The sequence below is a fragment of the Nerophis ophidion genome, linkage group LG03, assembly GCF_033978795.1.
Source record: "Nerophis ophidion isolate RoL-2023_Sa linkage group LG03, RoL_Noph_v1.0, whole genome shotgun sequence".
NCBI lineage: Eukaryota > Metazoa > Chordata > Actinopteri > Syngnathiformes > Syngnathidae > Nerophis > Nerophis ophidion.
In genome coordinates, this window is record NC_084613.1 from 5,468,133 (window position 1) to 5,490,253 (window position 22,121).

At 38.5% G+C, this 22,121-nt stretch overlaps 1 protein-coding gene across 4 annotated transcripts in view; it reads left to right on the forward strand.

Annotated features, from left to right (window-relative positions):
* cnih3 (cornichon family AMPA receptor auxiliary protein 3) overlaps window positions 1-22,121 on the forward strand; it is a 104,715-nt gene that overhangs the window by 68,903 nt on the left and 13,691 nt on the right. Inside the window, exons 4-6 of one of the 4 annotated variants that reach the window (XM_061894087.1) lie at window positions 10,275-10,387; window positions 14,594-14,737; window positions 15,071-15,117. In XM_061894087.1, coding sequence (XP_061750071.1) covers window positions 10,275-10,387; window positions 14,594-14,737; window positions 15,071-15,098 — 285 coding nt within the window. In that variant the 3' untranslated portion in view covers window positions 15,099-15,117. Of the gene's footprint in view, window positions 1-10,274; window positions 10,388-14,589; window positions 14,738-15,070; window positions 15,118-22,121 lie in introns of all 4 variants that reach the window. The other 3 variants (XM_061894083.1, XM_061894086.1, XM_061894085.1) reach the window with 3 other exon arrangements.

The following is a 22,121-nucleotide window of genomic DNA, read 5'->3' on the forward strand; positions in this document are numbered from 1 at the left end:
GAAAAGGATTCGCAAATCATTGTATTCCATTTATATTTACATCAAACGCAATTTCCCAACTCATATGGAAACAGGGTTTGTAATAGCCGCGACTAAAACTGAGGACGTGACTCCCCCCCAACATTGGAGCGTCAGCTGCGTTCCACAGCCTCGTCTCACGGGATCCAACATCCCGTGATTGGGTGCTCAGATGGGTGTCAGCACGACTCCCTCTGCCAACAACCCCCCGGCACTGTCAGCACCACAGGACTGAGTCCCAGATGTCAACATCACAGGACTGAGTCCCAGATGGGGCGCCTCTGTCAACACTCACTCAACACCCAAACGAGTGGCCTGGCAATGAGAAGGGGCGGCCGTGCTCCAGTGAACTTGGACATCGCAACACAACATCTGCCGTGGAAGAAGGACACGGCCCCAGACCTCGTCCAGTTAGTTCACACTTGACAAAAACCACAATGGACGGCTAGACGAAGTGTCGGCTCGTGACAAGGATTGAGTCTAATTCTTATTCCGATCCAAAGCATAGTGGATGTGTTTGTCTTTGATGTTAGCAGACATCTAACATTGATGTGTTTGTCTTTGATGTTAGCACACATCTAACATTGACCTTATATGGCGTTCCTTCCTGTGGAATCTTGAGAAGCTGATGTTTGGAATGACATTAAGTGTCATTAAGTGATGGTCTTCATGGTCCAAGGAACATCTACCCTCGAAAGATCCATTTTGTACCCTGTGACGGTCTCAATGTGAGACTTGCGTCGGACAAGAACACAGCCTTAGGTAAGAAATACGTATTTATCAAAGGGGAACATTATCACAATTTCAGAAAGGTTAAAACCAAAAAATCAGGTCCCAGTGGCTTATTTTATTTTTCGAAGTTTTTTCCACATTTTACCCATCATGCAATATCCCGAAAAACTGCTTCAAAGGTCCTGATTTTCACCATCGCTGTATGTAAATCCACCGTCCATTTTCCTGTGACGTCACTGCGTGATGCCAATACAAACAAACATGGCGGATAGAACAGAACGATATAGCGACATTAGCTCGGATTCAGACTCGGATTTCGGCGGTTTAAGCGATTCAACAGATTACACATGTATTGAAAACAGACAATGGCAACGAGGACGAATTCGGCGTTCGCCTTCTAACCAACGATTGCATCTTTTGACCACTGGTGCAACTTGAATCATTCGATTGGTATGTGTTTGTTTGGCATTGAATGTGGGTGGAGGGAAAGGCTGGATGCAAATATAGCTACAAATGAGGCGTAATGATGCAATATGTACATACAGTTAGCCTAAATAGCATGTTAGCATCAATTAGCTTGTAGTCATGCCATGCGCAAATATGTCTGATTAGCACGTAAGTCAATAACATCAACAAAACTCACCTTTGTGATTTTGTTGACTTTATCGTTGGAAATGCATCTGCTTTGAGTGTCTCAGGATATCCACATATTTACAGATCATAGCGATGCTATGACAGAACAGAACAAACAAGGGACTTTCGCATCTTTTGACCACTGGTGCAACTTGAATCCGTCGATTGGTATGTGTTTGTTTGGCTTTAAATGTGGGTGGAGGGAAAGGCTGGATGCAAATATAGCTACAAATGAGGCATAATGATGCAATATGTACATACAGCTAGCCTAAATAGCATGTTAGCATCGATTAGCTTGGAGTCAAGCTGTGCGCAAATATGTCTGATTAGCACATAAGTCAACAACATCAACAAAACTCACCTTTGTGATTTCGTTGACTTTATCGTTGGAAATGCATCTGCTTTGAGTGTCGCAGGATATCCACACATCTCTGCCGTAGCATGGCTATCGTCGGTAGCCATGCTATGACAGAACAGAACAAACGAGGGACTTTCGCATCTTTTGACCACTGGTGCAACTTGAATCCGTCGATTGGTATGTGTTTGTTTGGCATTAAATGTGGGTGGAGGGAAAGGCTGGATGCAAATATAGCTACAAATGAGGCATAATGATGCAATATGTACATACAGCTAGCCTAAATAGCATGTTAGCATCGATCAGCTTGGAGTCTTGCCGTGCGCAAATATGTCTGATTAGCACATAAGTCAATAACATCAACAAAACTCACTTTTGTGATTGCGTTGACTTTATCGTTGGAAATGCATCTGCTTTGAGTGTCGCAGGATATCCACATATCTACCGATCATAGCGATGCTACGACAGAACAGAACAAACGAGGGACTTTCACATCTTTTGACAACTGGTGGAACTTGAGTCCGTCAATTGGTATGTGTTTGTTTGGCATTAAATGTGGGTGGAGGGAAAGGCTGGATGCGAATATAGCTACAAATGAGGCATAATGATGCAATATGTACTTACAGCTAGCCTGTGTTGCTAGTGTTTTAGTGAGATTAAATAGTACCTGAGGGAAGTCACGGCAGCTGCAGCAGGACAGAAGCTCCGCTGATCTCCGGTAAGAACCGACTTATTACCACAATTTTCTCACCGAAAACTGCCGGTTGACATGTAGTCGGGATTCATGTTCGCTTGACCGCTCTGATCCATAGTGAAGCTTCATTTTAAACAAAGAAACCCCGGCTGTGTTTGTGTTGCTAAATGCTAAACGCTTCCCACCTACATCGTTCTTCTTTGACGTCTCCATTATTAATTGAACAAATTGCAAAAGATTCAGGAATATAGATGTCCAGAATACTGTGTAATTATGTGATTAAAGCAGACTACTTGGGGGATTTAAATAAGATGGTGGATGGACGGGGGAATGCCTGTTTGGTTTTTAATGAGCTTTTTGTTCGTAGAGATGTTAGTAGCCACCCATGCATACGGGCTTGTTCAAGGAAGATATTTCGGTTTTGTTTTAACAGCATTTTCTCGCAGCTCCGGCTGATTTCCTGAGGAAATGTGTTCATGTGCTATTAAGGTTTCAATAATGCATGCATCGCATGGATTTAACATGCCACAGTCGGCCATTTAAACACTAAAGCAGGGGTCACAAACCCGTAAGGACCAGATGAGGCCTGTTCTAAAAATAGCTCAAATAGCAGCACTTACCAGTGAGCTGCCTCTATTTTTTACATTTTATTTATTTACTAGCAAGCTGGTCTCGCTTTTCTCGACATTCTTAATTCTAAGAGAGACAAAACTCAAATAGAATTCGAAAACCCAAGAAAATATTTTAAAGACTTGGTCTTCACTTGTTTAAATAAATTCATTTATTGTTTTACTTTGCTTAAAACTTTAAGAAAGACAATTTTAGAGAAAAAAAAACAACCTTAAAAATGATTTTAGGATTTTTTAAACACATTTACCTTTTTACCTTTTAAATTTAAATCAATGTTCAAGTAAATTATTTTTTTTTTTTTATTGTAAAGAATAATAAACACCTTTTAATTAAATTCTTCATTTTAGCTTCTGTTTTTTCAAGAATATTTGTGAAATATTTCTTCAAACTTATAATGATTAAAATACAATAAAAAATATTCCGGTAAATGTAGAAAATCTTTGGTCTTTACTTGTTTAAATAAATTCATTTATTTTTTTACTTTGCGTCTTAAAACTTTCAGAAAGACAATTTTAGAGAACAAATACAACCTTAAAAATGATTTTAGGATTTTTAAACACATATACCTTTTTTACCTTTTAAATTCCTTCCTCTTCTTTCCTGACAATTTAAATCAATGTTGAAGTAAATTATTTTTTTTTTTTTATTGTAAAGAATAATAAACACCTTTTAATTAAATTCTTCATTTTAGCTTCTGTTTTTTCAAGAATATTTGTGAAATATTTCTTCAAACTTTTAATGATTAAAATAAAATAAAAAATATTCCGGTAAATGTAGAAAATCTTTGGTCTTTACTTGTTTAAATAAATTCATTTATTGTTTTACTTTGCATCTTATAACTTTTAGAAAGACAATTTTAGAGAAGAAATACAACCTTAAAAATGATTTTAGGATTTTTAAACACATATACCTTTTTTACATCAATGTTCAAGTAAATTTTTTTTATTTTTTATTGTAAAGAATAATAAACACCTTTTAATTAAATTCTTCATTTTAGCTTCTGTTTTTTCGACGAAGAATATTTGTGAAATATTTCTTCAAACTGATTATTAAAATTCCAAAAAATTGTTCTGGCAAATCTAGAAAATCTGTAGAATCAAATTGTAATCTTATTTTGTTCTGAAAAATCTAGAAGAAATAATGATTTGTCTTTTGTTGAGATCCGTGACTCGGATCTTCACATGTTTATTTTTCCATCTTTCTTTCATTCTCTTCTGACCCACTCACTTCCTGTTTAGTCCGTTACCATGGTTACACATTGCTTTCACCTGCTCCTCGTTTTCTACACACACCTGGTTCTCCTTGATTACTCCCTCTATAAGCCTTCCTCTTTTCTTTGTTCAGTCTGGGTCCATAAATTGGCCTTTGAGCAACAAGTATCGACTGACTTCACGTATGTATTTTCACGCTAAGCCTCTGTTTTATTCCAGCTCTCATGCTGATGAATTGTTTTTCATTTTTGTGTGCCTTCGTGCCAGTCTTAGTTTTTTCTGTTTTCTATTCCTAGCTTTTATGCTAGCGCCCTTGGTTTATTTCGTCTGTTACCTCCAGTATTTTTGTTCGTAGCCTGCTTTTGTTACGTTTAATAAATAATTACCACCTACCATTGCTGTGTTCTTGTCGACGCATTCACGGAAGGACAAACTATGCCAATCAGTCATTACATCTTTGTTAGAAATATAGCTTGGTCCAATTTGTTATATATTCTAACAAAGTGCAGATTGGATTTTAACCTATTTAAAACATGGCATCCATAATATATACTTATCGTGGGAAATCATTAAGATGATCAGTGTTTCCACAAAGATAAATAGCCATCCATCCATCCATTTTCTACCTCTTATTCCCTTTTGGGGTCGCGGGGGGCGCTGGCGCCTATCTCAGCTACAATTGGGCGGAAGGCGGGTATCATTAATTATTAATAATAACATAGAGTTAAAGGCAAATTGGCTATTTCTTGCAATTTTTTTAAGTGTGTATCAAACTGGTAGCCCTGCGCATTAATCAGTACCCAAGAAGTAGCTCTTGCTTTCAAAAAGGTTGGTGACCCCTGCTCTACATTATAATAATAATACATCATCATAATTAGGGGTGTGGGAAAAAATCGATTCGAATACGAATCGCGATTCTCATGTTGTGCGATTCAGAATCGATTCTCATTTTTTTTTAAAAGCGACAGGAGCGACAATACGGAAGTCATTGACAAGACAATAGAGAAGCGACATGCAATACGTGACAATAATCCAGCCATGACTGGAAGACCAAGCAGGTACAAATAGGAGCGGGCTGATTGACAGCAGGTGTGGCCAGGTGCCGATCAGCCGCGGCTGAGGGGAAACAAAGCACTCAAGGAAGCTGAACCAAAATAAGAGTGCTGACAGGAACTAAGGACAGGAAATATTAAACACACAAAGGAGAAACTAAAACACAAACCAACTGTCAGTGGCAAGCCTGAGAGTGGGGGTCCTAACTGGGTCACTGGTCATTGTTCATAAGAGTATTTTATTTGCCGCTGGCTGAATATTTGATTATCTCTCATCAATGAATAATATGCATCAGACAAACTGTAGCAAGGTTTCTAAAGAAATGTTGGGCTTGCAAACATACGTGCACATCCGCCCCCAACCCCATCCCCCCTCTCCCAACCCCCACCCCCACCCCCACAGCCATTGTTTTTCACCTTTTTAAAACTGTTCGTTTTGAGAGGCGGCTAATGAAGTCCTGAGTCACTCTTCTATATTCGTTATTCTTATTTAGTCGTGAAAACATGCCAAGAATCGATGTGTCGAACATAGTGCCCACCTTAGTGACCGTGTGAGCAGCTTCTTCTCAAACCCATCACACACTCTGCAATAAAATCCGGTCCATCTGTAGTAACAAAATAAAAAGAAAAAGTTTTACATTAAAATCCTGCTTGGTCAAAGATGTTTTGTAATGTAATCTGTGATTGTTCTACCTAAAGAAATGCTAGTAGGTCAGTTAAGGAATATAGATGTGATGCTTGGTGGGCGTCGTGGTGTGGATTGCGTTCCCTGGTTGGTGCAGTCGGAATGGAACAGAGCGTGAAGGTAAGAATGATCCTATCTTGCCGATTGTCCCGGCAAGAAATCTGCCTTCAAAAGACTCCGGCTTATTAGTGATTCCTAAAGCCCCAAAAAAAGTCTGCGGGCTATAGAGCGTTTTCTGTTCGGGCTCCAGTACTCTGGAATGCCCTCCCGGTAACAGTTCGAGATGCTACCTCAGTAGAAGCATTTAAGTCTCACCTTAAAACTCATCTGTATACTCTAGCTTTTAAATAGACCTCCTTTTTAGACCAGTTGATCTGCCGCTTCTTTTTTTTCTCCTATGTCCCCCCCTCCCTTGTGGAGGGGGTCCGGTCCGATGACCATGGATGAAGTACTGGCTGTCCAGAGTCGAGAGCCAGGATGGACCGCTCGTCGGGACCCAGGATGGACCGCTCGCCTGTATCGGTTGGGGACATCTCTACGCTGCTGATCCGCTTGAGATGGTTTCCTGTGGACGGGACTCTCGCTGCTGTCTTGGATCCGCTTTGAACTGAACTCTCGCGGCTGTGTTGGAGCCACTATGGATTGAAATTTCACAGTATCATGTTAGACCCGCTCAACATCCATTGCTTTCGGTCCCCTAGAGGGGGGGGGGGGGGGGGGGTTGCCCACATCTGAGGTCCTCTCCAAGGTTTCTCATAGTCAGCATTGTCACTGGGGTCCCACTGGATGTGAATTCTCCCTGCCCACTGGGTGTGAGTTTTCCTTGCCCTTTTGTGGGTTCTTCCGAGGATGTCGTAGTCGTAATGATTTGTGCAGACCTTTGAAAGCAATGGATGTCGAGCGGGTCTAACATGATACTGTGAAAGTTCAATCCGTAGTGGCTCCAACACAGCCGCGAGAGTTCAGTTCAAAGCGGATCCAAGACAGCAGCGAGAGTCCCGTCCACAGGAAACCATCCCAAGCGGAGGCGGATCAGCAGCGTAGAGATGTCCCCAACCGATACACAGGCGAGCGGTCCATCCTGGGTCTCGACTCTGGACAGCCAGTACTTCATCCATGGTCATCGGACCGGACCCCCTCCACAAGGGAGGGGGGGACATAGGAGAAAGAAAAGAAGCGGCAGATCAACTGGTCTAAAAAGGAGGTCTATTTGAAGGCTAGAGTATACAGATGAGTTTTAAGGTGAGACTTAAATGCTTCTACTGAGGTAGCATCTCGAACTGTTACCGGGAGGGCATTCCAGAGTACTGGAGCCCGAACGGAAAACGCTCTATAGCCCGCAGACTTTTTTTGGGCTCTAGGAATCACTAATAAGCCGGAGTCTTTTGAATGCAGATTTCTTGCCGGGACATACGGTACAATACAATCGGCAAGATAGGCTGGAGCTAGACCGTGTAGTATTTTATACGTAAGTAGTAAAACCTTAAAGTCACATCTTAAGTGCACAGGAAGCCAGTACAGGCGTAATGTGATCAAACTTTCTTGTTCTTGTCAAAGTCTATTAGCCGCATTTTGTACCAACTGTAATCTTTTAATGCTAGACATGGGGAGACCCGAAAATAATACGTTACAGTAATCGAGACGAGACGTAACAAACGCATGGATAATGATCTTGGCGTTTTTAGTGGACAAAATGGAGCGAATTTGAGCGATATTACGGAGATGAAAGAAGGCCGTTTTAGTAACGCTTTTAATGTGTGACTCAAAGGAGAGAGTTGGGTGGAAGATAATACCCAGATTCTTTACCGAGTCACCTTGTTTTATTATTTGGTTGTCAAATGTTAAAGTTGTATTATTAAATAGAGGTCGGTGTCTAGCAGGACCGATAATCAGCATTTCCGTTTTTTTGGCGTTGAGTTGCAAAAAGTTAGCGGACATCCATTGTTTAATTTCATTAAGACACGCCTCCAGCTGACTACAATCCGGCGTGTTGGTCAGCTTTAGGGGCATGTAGAGTTGGGTGTCATCAGCATAGCAGTGAAAGCTAATACCGTATTTGCGTATGACGTCACCTAGCGGCAGCATGTAGTTGCTGAAGAGTGCAGGGCCAAGGACCGGACCCTGGGGAACTCCACACGTTACCTTAACATAGTCCGAGGTCACATTGTTATGGGAGACACACTGCATCCTATCAGTAAGATAAGAGTTAAACCAAGACAGGGCTAAGTCTGACATACCAATTCTTGTTTTGATACGCTCTAATAAAATATTATGATCGACGGTATCGAAAGCAGCGCTAAGATCGAGGAGCAGCAACATAGATGACGCATCAGAATCCATCGTTAGCAATAGATCATTAGTCAGTTTTGCGAGGGCTGTCTCCGTAGAGTGATTTGCCCTGAAACCGGATTGAAAGGTTTCACATAGATTGTTAAACGCTAAGTGTTCATTTAGCTGCTCTGCAACAATTTTTTCGAGGATTTTCGAAATAAAGGGAAGGTGAGACACCGGTCGGTAGTTTACCACGAGGTCAGGATCGAGGTTAGGTCTTTTAAGGAGAGGATGAATAACCGCTTTTTTGAATGCTAGGGGAACAGTGCCCGAGGAAAGTGATACGTTTATAATATTTAGCACTGATGGACCTAATAATACAAAAAGCTCCTCGATAAGTTTCCCAGGAAGTGGGTCAAGTAAACATGTTTGTTTTATTCCATTTACACGTTGTAACAATTCTTCTAATGTTATTTCATCAAAACGAGAGAAACTATTTTGGATATTTGCAGTATCCGCCGTATATACAGTCGTGTCTGTGTTACTATAACCCAGTTAATGAGCTATTTTGCTATAGTCTGGTACAGAACACGTTACTGTGCATCGTCCCTTCAAATAAAGACTAAACAAACAATCAATGCACATGTTTTGTTATTAATACATGCAACTGTTATCTAAACATGGTGTAGCACCTCCTCTCAATGCAAGTGCTCCTACAGCAGGAATTGAAATTCTGAATACCTGCAAAATACCAAGTCTTTTACACAGTTTTATACAACTGGAATGCCCTCCCGGTAACAGTTCGAGATGCTACCTCAGTAGAAGCATTTAAGTCTCACCTTAAAACTCATCTGTATACTCTAGCCTTTAAATAGACCTCCTTTTTAGACCAGTTGATCTGCCGCTTCTTTTCTTTCTCCTATGTCCCCCCCCCTCCCTTGTGGAGGGGGTCCGGTCCGATGACCATGGATGAAGTACTGGCTGTTCAGAGTCGAGACCCAGGATGGACCGCTCGCCTGTATCGGTTGGGGACATCTCTACGCTGCTGATCCGCTTGAGATGGTTTCCTGTGGACGGGACTCTCGCTGCTGTCTTAGATCCGCTTTGAACTGAACTCTCGCGGCTGTGTCGGAGCCACTATGGATTGAACTTTCACAGTATCATGTTAGACCCGCTCGACATCCATTGCTTTCGGTCCCCTAGAGGGGGGGGGGTTGCCCACATCTGAGGTCCTCTCCAAGGTTTCTCATAGTCAGCATTGTCACTGGCGTCCCACTGGATGTGAGTTTTCCTTGCCCTTTTGTGGGTTCTTCCGAGGATGTTGTAGTCGTAATGATTTGTGCAGTCCTTTGAGACATTTGTGATTTGGGGCTATATAAATAAACATTGATTGATTGATTGATTGATTGATTGAACTGATCCAATACTGACGTGTTGTGGGTGCGAAACAAAGCACTTGCATGAAAAGAACTTGATTCCTCCACCCTTGATTGACAGTTGGTTTAAGCAGGTTGTGTTTAAGACCAAGGACAAGAACGTGGCATCAGACTGATAAGAACCGCCATTAGTAAAACATCTCCATAATCTCTTTCCGGCACATTTATCCATAAGGATGAATATGTTGATGTTCTAAAAAAAGGAACGGCTCAGGATTTTTAATTGAAATGATGCAGGCTTTAAAGAAGATTATTTTGTCACCCACACATCAACTAAGACGGGTTTAATAGAGTTGTTTATAAATACGGTTGTGATTTTGTAAGACATAATTCAATCAAAGATGGAGTCTCATCGCCCTGATGCCACCAATGAGAGAAAAGGAGCTTCTTGAAGCTTGAAACACATGTTAAGTCGTCCTTTTAGATCGGTGGATTTAACCATCATGCTCAGTAAACACTAGAATAAAATATGTTGTTATTATTCATGGCTAGAATACATTTCCATATGTTGATAGGATGACTCATTTTTTTTCCTTCTGTGTCTCTCCGTCCTGTAGTTGGTGCTGCCGGAATATTCCATCCATGTTCTCTTCTGCATCATGTTCTTGTGTGCCCAAGAGTGGCTGACTGTGGGCCTCAACGTCCCCCTGCTCTTCTACAACACCTGGAGGTGAGTGGAAGCGTGTGTGTGTGTGTGTGTGTGTGTGTGTGTGTGTGTGTGTGTGTGTGTGTGTCATGACTGCATGCGTCTCACACACACACACACACACACACACACACAAGTCAAAAGGAGTGTTGTGTAAATGTTGTCGCATAAAGAATCAGACATCCATCAATAAGGAAAGTGGTTTCTCCTCTTGTGAGTTGTGTTTGTATCTTTATTTTGTATCGACTACACACACTTCTGCCTCCATTCCTAACACATTGTCTGTATAGTTGTCTTGTTATAATTGCGTCATGTTTTAGTTGTGTTATGTTATAGTTGAGTTATGTTATAGTTGTGTTATGTTATAATTGGGTTATTTTATAGTGGTGTTATGTTATAGTTGAGTTATGTTATAGTTGTGTTATGTTATAATTCTGTTATGTTTTAGTTGTGTTATGTTATAATTGTGATATGTTTTAGTTGTGTTATGTTATAGTTGAGTTATGTTATAGTTGTGTTATGTTATAATTGGGTTATTTTATAGTGGTGTTATGTTATAGTTGAGTTATGTTATAGTTGTGTTATGTTATAATTCTGTTATGTTTTAGTTGTGTTATGTTATAATTGTGATATGTTATAGTTGTGTTATGTTATAGTGGTGTTATGTTATAGTGGTGTTATGTTATAGTGGTGTTATGTTATAGTTGAGTTATGTTATAGTTGTCTTATGTTATAATTATGTTATGTTATAGTTGTATTATGTAATAGTTGTGTTATGTTATAGTTGTTTTATGTTATAATTGCATTATGTTATAGTTGTGTTATGTTATAGTTGTGTTGTTTTAGTAGTGTTTTGTTATAGTTGAGTTATGTTATGGTTGTGTTATGTTATAGTTTAGTTATTTTATAGTTGAGTTATGTTATAGTTGTGTTATGTTATAGTTGTGTTATGTTATAGTTGTGTTATGTTATAGTTGAATTATGTTATAGTTGTGTTATGTTATAGTTGAGTTATGTTATAGTTGTGTTATGTTATGTTATAGTTGTGTTATGTTATAGTTGAATTATGTTATAGTTGTGTTATGTTATAGTTGAATTATGTTATAGTTGTGTGATGTTATAGTTGAGTTATGTTATAGTTGTGTTATGTTATAGTTGAGTTATGTTATAATAGAGTTATGTTGTAGTTGTGTTGTGTTATAATTGTGTTATGTTTTAGTTGAGTTATGTTATAGTTGTGTTATGTTATAGTTGAGTTATGTTATAGTTGTGTTATGTTATAGTTGAATTATGTTATAGTTGTGTTATGTAATAGTTGAGTTATGTTATAATAGAGTTATGTTGTAGTTGTGTTGTGTTATAATTGTGTTATGTTTTAGTTGAGTTATGTTATAGTGGTGTTATGTTATAGTTGTGTTATGTTATAGCGGTGTTGTGTTATAATTGTGTTGTGTTATAGTTGAGTTATGTTATAGTTGAGTTATGTTATAGTTGTGTTATTTTATAATTGTGTCATGTTGTAGTTGAGTTATGTTATAGTTGTGTTATGTTATAATTGGGTTATGTTTTAGTTGTGTTTTCTTATAGTTGAGTTATGTTATAGTTGTGTTATGTCATAGTTGTGTTATGTTATAGTTGATTTATGTTATAGTTCAGTTATGTTATAGTTCAGTTGTGTTGTGTTATAGTTGAATTATGTTATAGTTGTGTTATGTAATAGTTGAGTTGTGTTATAGTAGAGTTATGTTATAGTTGTGTTTTCTTATAGTTGAGTTATGTTATAGTTGTGTTATGTTATAATTGGGTTATGTTTTAGTTGTGTTTTCTAATAGTTGAGTTATGTTATAGTTGTGTTATGTTATAGTTGTGTTATATTATAGTTGATTTATGTTATAGTTCAGTTATGTTATAGTTCAGTTGTGTTGTGTTATAGTTGAATTATGTTATAGTTGTGTTATGTAATAGTTGAGTTATGTTATAGTAGAGTTATGTTATAGTTGTGTTTTCTTATAGTTGAGTTATGTTATAGTTGTGTTATGTTATAATTGGGTTATGTTTTAGTTGTGTTTTCTAATAGTTGAGTTATGTTATAGTTGTGTTATGTTATAGTTGTGTTATATTATAGTTGATTTATGCTATAGTTCAGTTATGTTATAGTTCAATTGTGTTATAGTTGTGTTATGTTATAGTTGAATTATGTTATAGTTGTGTTATGTAATAGTTGAGTTATGTTATAGTTGCGTTATGTTATAGTTGAGTTATGTTATAATTGTGTTATGTTTTAGTTGAGTTATGTTATAGTGGTGTTATGTTATAGTTGTGTTGTGTTATAATTGTGTTGTGTTATAGTTGAGTTATGTTATAGTTGTTATGTTATAGTTGAGTTTGGCTTGCAACTTTGCTGGTGTAGAGAAAGCAGGCTGGTATGTGAAGAAGTTGGTAAGTAAGTGGAGCTAGTGGTATGTGTTGGTAAGTAAGTGGAGCTAGTGGTATGTGTTGGTAAGTAAGTGGAGCTAGTGGTATGTGTTGGTAAGTAAGTGAAGCTAGTGGTATGGGTTGGTAAGTAAGTGGAGCTAGTGGTATGTGTTGGTAAGTAAGTGGAGCTAGTGGTATGTGTTGGTAAGTAAGTGAAGCTAGTGGTATGGGTTGGTAAGTAAGTGGAGCTAGTGGTATGTGTTGGTAAGTAAGTGGAGCTAGTGGTATGTGTTGGTAAGTAAGTGGAGCTAGTGGTATGGGTTGGTAAGTAAGTGGAGCTAGTGGTATGTGTTGGTAAGTAAGTGAAGCTAGTGGTATGGGTTGGTAAGTAAGTGGAGCTAATGGTATATGTTGGTAAGTAAGTGGAGCTAGTGGTATGTGTTGGTAAGTTGGTCAGTAAGTGGAGCTAGTGGTATGTGTTGGTAAGTTGGTAAGTAAGTGGAGCTAGTGGTATGTGTTGGTAAGTAAGTGAAACTAGTAGTATGTGTTGGTAAGTGGAGCTAGTGGTATGTGTTGGTAAGTTGGTAAGTAAGTGAAGCTAGTGGTATGTGTTGGTAAGTAAGTGAAACTAGTGGTATGTGTTGGTAAGTTGGTAAGTAAGTGGAGCTAGTGGTATGTGTTGGTAAGTAAGTGAAACTAGTGGTATGTGTTGGTAAGTGGAGCTAGTGGTATGTGTTGGTAAGTTGGTAAGTAAGTGAAGCTAGTGGTATGTGTTGGTAAGTAAGTGAAACTAGTGGTATGTGTTGGTAAGTTGGTAAGTAAGTGGAGCTAGTGGTATGTGTTGGTAAGTTGGTAAGTAAGTGGAGCTAGTGGTATGTGTTGGTAAGTAAGTGGAGCTGGTGGTATGTGTTGGTAAGTTGGTAAGTAAGTGGAGCTAGTGGTATGTGTTGGTAAGTAAGTGGAGCTGGTGGTATGTGTTGGTAAGTTGGTAAGTAAGTGAAGCTAGTGGTATGTGTTGGTAAGTAAGTGAAACTAGTGGTATGTGTTGGTAAGTTGGTAAGTAAGTGGAGCTAGTGGTATGTGTTGGTAAGTAAGTGAAACTAGTGGTATGTGTTGGTAAGTAAGTGAAACTAGTGGTATGTGTTGGTAAGTTGGTAAGTAAGTGAAGCTAGTGGTATGTGTTGGTAAGTAAGTGAAACTAGTGGTATGTGTTGGTAAGTAAGTGAAACTAGTGGTATGTGTTGGTAAGTTGGTAAGTAAGTGGAGCTAGTGGTATGTGTTGGTAAGTAAGTGAAACTAGTGGTATGTGTTGGTAAGTTGGTAAGTAAGTGGAGCTAGTGGTATGTGTTGGTAAGTAAGTGAAACTAGTGGTATGTGTTGGTAAGTTGGTAAGTAAGTGGAGTTAGTAGTATGCGTTGGTAAGTAAGCGGAGCTAGTGGTATGTGTTGGTAAGTAAGTGAAACTAGTGGTATGTGTTGGTAAATTGGTAAGTAAGTGGAGTTAGTAGTATGCGTTGGTAAGTAAGTGGAGCTAGTGGTATGTGTTGGTAAGTTGGTAAGTAAGTGGAGCTAGTGGTATGTTTTGGTAAGTTGGTAAGTGGAGCTAGTGACATACTTCCAACCTCTTGATGAATCAGAAACTCTGCCATCTCCATCCATGATCAACCATCAAACAACATTCTTTTCCCCCATGCCCTTTTCTGCCCCGCTGTCTCGTCGCCGTCACCCCCCCCCCCCCCCCCCCCTCTCCTCCCCCATTCTACGTGGTGTGGAACGGGTCAACTACCCGCGGTGTGGTCTTCTCCCTCTGCGGTAGGTACTTCCATTCCCCGACGGACACCAAGGAGCTGCTCTACGACCCGGCGTCGGTGATGAACGGAGACACGCTGAAGTTCTGCCTGAAGGAGGCCTGGTGCAAGCTGTCCTTCTTCGTCCTCTCCTTCTTCTACTACCTCTACTGGTGAGCCATACCTTTTTTTTTTTTTCTTTTTGTAACATCGCCGACAACTCGGGTAAAAAACTCTTCACATGGATTCTTTTCCGACGACGGGGAGTCGCGATGGGGGGTTCCACCCAGGCCCCAGGAAGCCGTGCGACTCTCTGAATAAAGCAACCGTTTCTCTACCCAATCACACGCTAGTCTTGCTAATGCATGTGAGCTCGCCAGAAGTTGATTCTTTACTTCATTGACAAGCACGCCAAGAGCTTCTGTGTGATTTGACAAATGTGTTGATGTCATGTGCTGATAATAATCACTGCGGATCTTGTTCCATGTGTCATGTGGGGGCCGCAGTGTGTGGAACCTGGAAATAGCCCTCTAATAGGTGGGAACACTTCAAGGTACCATCCTCACATTTTTTTAACCTTGCACTATGTTTTGCTGCCTTTGACTCTAGACCAGGGGTCACCAACCTTTTTCAAACCAAAAACTACTTCTTGGGTACTGATTAATGCAAAGGGCTACCAGTTTGATACACACTTAAATAATGTGCCAGAAATAGTCAATTTGCTCAATTTACCTTTAATAAATAAATATATATATATTAAAAAAAAAGTGTATTTCTGCCTTTTTTGTAGCCAAGTATTTGTTCTCCGCCACTGTGCGCGCCCTTTGTTTGCCTTTTTGTGTTGTTCTGTAAGAATATCAAAAAATATGTACTCACGTTCATGCCTGGCTCGTCCCAAATATTCTCTGCATCGAAGAAACAACCCAAGTCCATGTTTGACAAAGACAAGAGTGTTTGGGGCTGGTTGCTATGGAAACAATCCCCGCCCACTAAATTATCGTAATAACTCCTATAACACTCAAAAGTGCGGATTTCAACCATTGAACTATTTCTGAAAAAGGTGTAAAAATTAAAAAAAATGTAAAACAGGGGTCAGCAACCTTTTTGAAACCAAGAGCTACTTCTTGGGTACTGATTAATGCGAAGGGCTGCCAGTTTGATACACACTTAAATAAATTGCCAGAAATAGCCAATTTGCTCAATTTACCTTTAATAAATAAATCTATATATATAAAAAAAATGTGTATTTCTTTGTTTGCCTTTTTTGTAGCCAAGTATTTGTTCTCCGCCACTGTGCGCGCCCTTTGTTTGCCTTTTTGTGTTGTTCTGTAAGAATATCAAAAAATATGTACTCACGTTCATGCCTGGCTCGTCCCAAATATTCTCTGCATCGAAGAAACAACCCAAGTCCATGTTTGACAAAGACAAGAGTGTTTGGGGCTGGTTGCTATGGAAACAAACCCCGCCCACTAAATTCTCGTAATAACTCCTATAACACTCAAAAGTGCGGATTTCAACCATTGAACTATTTTCTAAAAAAGGTGTAAAAATAAAAAAAAATGTAGAACAGGGGTCAGCAACCTTTTTCAAACCAAAAACTACTTCTTGGGTGCTGATTAATGCGAAGGGCTACCAGTTTGATACACACTTAAATAAATTGCCAGAAATAGCCATTTTGCTCAATTTACCTTTAATAAATAAATCTATATATATTAAAAAAAAATGTGTATTTCTGTCTGTGCGCGCCCTTTGTTTGCCTTTTTTGTAGCCAAGTATTTGTTCTCCGCCACTGTGCGCGCCCTTTGTTTGCCTTTTTGTGTTGCTTTGTAAGAATATCAGAAAATATGTACTCACGTTCACGCCTGGCTCGTCCCAAATATGCTCTGCATCGAAAAAAACAACCCAAGTCCATGTTTGACAAAGACAAGAGTGTTTGGGGCTGGTTGCTATGGAAACGAACCCCGCCCACTAAATTATCGTAATAACTCCTATAACACTCAAAAGTGCGGATTTCAACCATTGAACTATTTCTGAAAAAGGTGTAAAAATAAAAAAAAATGTAAAACAGGGGTCAGCAACCTTTTTGAAACCAAGAACTACTTCTTGGGTACTGATTAATGCGAAGGGCTACCAGTTTGATACACACTTAAATAAATTGCCAGAAATACCCGATTTGCTCAATTTACCTTTAATAAATAAATCTATATATATATAAAAAAATGTGTATTTCTGTCTGTGCGCGCCCTTGGTTTGCCTTTTTTGTAGCCAAGTATTTGTTCTCCGCCACTGTGCGCGCCCTTTGTTTGCCTTTTTGTGTTGCTTTGTAAGAATATCAAAAAATATGTACTCACATTCATGCCTGGCTCGTCCCAAATATTCTCTGCATCGAAGAAACAACCCAAGTCCGAGTCCTTCCCTGACAATTTTAGAATTTTGATGACATGTTTTAAAATCCAATCTGCACTTTGTTAGAATATAAAACAAATTGGATCGAGCAAAGACAAATCATTATTTACTCTAGATTTTCCAAAACAAAAACTTTAGAAGAAATTCAAAAAACTTTCAATTTGATTCTACAGAGTTTCTAGATTTGCCAGAATAATTTTTTTTTAATTTTAATCATAAGTTTGAAGAAATATTTCAAAAATATAAAAAAAAAAACAGAAGCTAAACTGAAGAATTAATTAAAATGTATTTATTATTTTTTACAATAAAAATGTTTAAAAAGATACTTGAACATTGATTTAAATTGTCAGGAAAGAAAAGGAAGGAATTGAAAAGGTAAAAAGGTATATGTGTTTAAAAATCCTAAAATCATTTTTAAGCTTGTATTTCTTCTCTAAAACTGTCTTTCTGAAAGTTATAAGAAGCAAAGTAAAACAATAAATGAATTTATTTTAACAAGTGCAGACCAAGTCTTTAAAATACTTTCTTGGGTTTTCAAATTCTATTTGAGTTTTGTCTCTCTTAGAATTAAAAATGTCCAGCAAAGCGAGACCAGCTTGCTAGTAAATAAATACAATTTTAAAAAATAGAGGCGGCTCACTGGTAAGTGCTGCTATTTGAGCTATTTTTAGAACAAGCCAGCGGGCGACTCATCTGGTCCTTACGGGCGACCTGGTGCCCGCGGGCACTGGTTGGTGACCCCTGCTCTATGATGAGCACACTCTAGTACAAGTCGCCCATCACTCATTTTTCACCTTTCTTCTTTGTTGTCATTGTTTTTCTGTTGCTTGTACACGAGCACTGGCCACAATATTAGGGACCCCTGCACCAGTCAAGTAATGGCATTTTATTAACAAGGAATCCTTAAAAAAAACAGGAGTTCTTGATTGTAATCAAGCTCAATAATTACAGTTTAACAGGATAAATATTGTCAAGTCAGAATAAAATGTTGTGTTAAAGGCCTACATAAACCCACTACTACTAACCACGCAGTCTGATAGTTTATATATCAATGATGAAATATTAACATTGCAACACATGCCAATACGGCCTTTTTTAGTTTACTAAATTACAATTTTAAATTTCCCGCGAAGTGTCCTGTTGAAAACGCGTATGGTGACGCTTAAGGGTGATGTCACGGGTTGTAGAGGACATTTTATTCAACTGAATATGGGTTGAAAAGGATTTGCAAATCATTGTATTCCGTTTATATTTACATCAAACGCAATTTGCCCAGGCTTGCGTTAGCTGCTTTGTGAAGATATTTACCACCTTTAGCAAAGTTAGCGACCATAAAAAAAACATCTTTCTAGCCCAGGGGTCAGCAACCTTTTTAAAAACAAGAGCTACTTCTTGGGTACTGATTAATGCGAAGGGCTACCAGTTTGATACACACTTAAATAAATTGCCAGAAATAGCCAATTTGCTCGATTTACCTTTAATTAATAAATCTATATATATATAAAAAAATGGGTATTTCTGTCTGTCATTCCGTCGTACATTTTTTTTCCTTTTACGGAAAAGTAGAGAATAAATGATGAAAAAAAACACTTAAAGGGCAACATTATCACAATTTCAAAAGGGTTGAAAACAATAAAAATCAGTTCCCAGTGGCTTGTTGTATTTTTTGACCATTTTTTCAAAATTGTACCGGTCCCGGAATATCCCTAAATAAAGCTTTAAAGTGCCTTATTTTCGCTATCTTCGAAACCACTATTCATTGGTGCTGCCAATACAAACAACATGGCGGTTACCACAGCAAGATATAGCGACATTAGCTCGGATTCAGACTCGGATTTCAGCGGCTTAAGCGATTCAACAGATTACGCATGTATTGAAACGGATGGTCGGAGTATGAAAATACTGAAGAAGAAACTGAAGCTATTGAGCGAATAGCTATTGACGCTATTCGGCCATAGCGCGGGTGTACCTAATGAAGTGGCCCATAGCATGGCGGCCTTATTAGCATCGCCGGTAAAAATGTGCGGACCAAACGATCAGGACTTTCGCATCTTGTGACACTGGAGCAACTTAAATCCGTCGATTGGTAAGTGTTTGTTTCGCATTAAATGTGGGTATCTAGTTTCAAATGTACATACAGCTAGCGTATATAGCATGTTAGCGTCGATTAGCGTAGCATGTTAGCATCGATTAGCTGGCAGTCATGCCGTGACCAAATATGTCTGATTAGCACATAAGTCAATAACATCAAAAAAACTCACCTTTGTGATTTCGTTGACTTTATCGTTGCAAATGCATCTGCAGGTTATCCATACATCTCTGTGCCATGTCTGTAAAATGTGGAAACACTTTGGTACATTCAATGGGGGTCTGGCGGCAGATTTCTTGCCGGTGGTGCAACTTGAATCCCTCCCTGTTAGTGTTGTTACACCCTCCGACAACACACCGACGAGGCATGATGTCTCCAAGGTTCCAAAAAATAGTCGAAAAAACGGAAAATAACAGAGCTGAGACCCGGTGTTTGTAATGTGAAAATGAAAATGGCGGCTGTGTTACCTCGGTGACGTCATCGCTAAAAGACCGATAAACAGAAAGGCGTTTAATTCGCCAAAATTCACCCATTTAGAGTTCGGAAATCGGTTAAAAAAATATATGGTCTTTTTTCTGCACCATCAAGGTATATATTGACGCTTACATAGGTTTGCTGATAATGTTCCCCTTTAAATGAACAGTTTAAAGGAGGAGAAAACACGAAAAACTTTTTAATTAAATTTTGAAACATAGTTTATATACAATTTCGACTCTTTAAAATTCAAAATTCAACCGAAAAAAAATGAAGCGAAAAACTAACTAATTCGAATCTTTTTGAAACTTTTAAAAAAATAATTTATGGAACATCATTAGTCATTTTTACCGATTATGATTAATTTTAGAATTTTGATCACATGTTTTAAATAGGTTAAAATCCAATTTGCACTTTGTTAGAATATATAACATCCATCCATCCATTTTTCTAACACTTATTCCCTTTCGGGGTTGCGGGGGGGGGGCGCTGGCGCCTATCTCAGCTGCAATCGGGCGGAAGGCGGGGTACACCCTGGACAAGTCGCCACCTCATCGCAGGGAATATATAACAAATTGAATTTATATTTCTAACAAAAACAAAATAATTATTTCTTCTAAATTTTCCATAACAAAAATTTTAAAATAAATTCAAAAGACTTTGAAATAAAATGTATATTTGATTCTACAGATTTTCTAGATTTGCCAGAATATTTTTTGGGAATTTTAATCATAATAAATTTGAAGAAATATTTCACAAATATTTTTCGTCAAAAAAACAGAAGCTAAAATGAAGAATTAAATCAAAATGTATTTATTATTCTTTACAATAAAAAAAATAATACTTGAACATTGATTTAAATTGTCAGGAAAGAAGAGGAAGGAATTTAAAAAATAAAAAGGTATATGTGTTTAAAAATCCTAAAATCAGTTTTAAGGTTGTATTTTTTTTCTCAAAAGTTGTCTTTTTGAAAGTTATAAGAAGAAAAAAAAATGAATTTATTTAAACAAGTGAAGACCAAGTCTTTAAAACATTTTCTTGGATTTTCTGTCAGGATTATTTGTTGTTGACGAACCCCAAGATGCGGGCGTAGAATATGAAAACATGATTTAATTAAAACTAAACGAGAACAAACAAAAAGCATAACAAACTAAGGGAGCTAGCACTGGAAGCTAGAAAACAAAAAGGAACTTTAGCATGGAAGCTAGTGGACAGCAACCAGAAAAACTGGAAATATCTAATGCTAACAGAAACAGCTTACCGCTACGACGACCAGGACAAAATGTAGCATGACAGGAAGTAGCTGTAACAAAAGGTAGCACGACAAGAGTGACATGTGTGCACGACAATACAATGATCCAGCCGCTGACACAAGACAAAAGCAGGTACAAATAGGAGCAGGCTGATTGGCAACAGGTGTGGCCAGGTGCCAATCAGCCGCAGCTATGGAGGAACACAGCACTCAGGGAACAAGACAGGAAGCTGACAAAATAAGAGCACTGGACAGGAGACACCAAACACAGAGGAAACAGACAAATGCAGAGGAAAAAACAAAATTCTTTTAGAGTTTTGTCTCTCTTCGAATTTAAAAAGCAAGACCAGCTTGCTAGTAAATAAATACAATTTTTAAAAATAGAGGCAGCTCACTGGTAAGTGCTGCTATTGCAGCTATTTTTTTAGAACAGGCCAGTGGGTCTGTTGGTGACCCCTGTTCTAGTGGGTCCATGGCTTCTGTTTTGTGTCTTCCGCCGTTTTACTGCCCTGTTACAAGCAATTAAGGTATTTAAATAAATATTTCCAAAATATTTGTGTAAATAATTTAGGTCACAATGTATATATCTGCGACTTATATATGAAAAATCGGTATTTTCCCTCAAAAGTAGTGGGTGTGGCTTATATGCGGGTGCACTCTGTAGTCCCTAAAGTACAGAACATCCTTGTCCTAGGTCCAAATCCACCGCATCTATTTTGCACCGACTCTGTTTGGGGAATAAATATTGTTTCATCAAGACGGCGTGAGTGTAGCTAATGTTGCGGCAAGTAGGTCTGGCATGTTTGGATTCTCTTCATTTCCCCTAAGGCAGGGGTCTCAAACATGCGGCCCGCGAGACCTTATTTTTTTAAATGAACGGCGCTTGCCAACGGTCCCAATTTTCCCGGGAGTCCCCTAAATTTCAGGGCATCCATTGTCTCCAATTCCTGTCAATTTTAACCCCATCAACAATATTATTTTAAAACCTCTTCTCACTCCGGCACTTTACCAAAGGCATGCGGTAAATATAGGCCTGCGCTTATAAATTTGAGTGTGATGTAAGGATACCATCATGAAAAAAAAACGTTATTATGGTCTTACCTTTACTTATAAATGAAGTCCATGCGAAGCTCCTTCTAAACAAAAGCATCGGTAACTTGTTTATAGAAGTCTTCCTTATCTTTCTTCGGTTTTAAAAGTCTCTCTGTCTCGATGGAGATCTTCCGTCATTACCTCCTGCTTCGATTGAAAGTCCAGTTTAGAAAACTGCTTTATTTTAGATATGTAATCCTCCATAAGGAGGTGTTTCTGTCTGATATAATTTCACTGCGCTTGT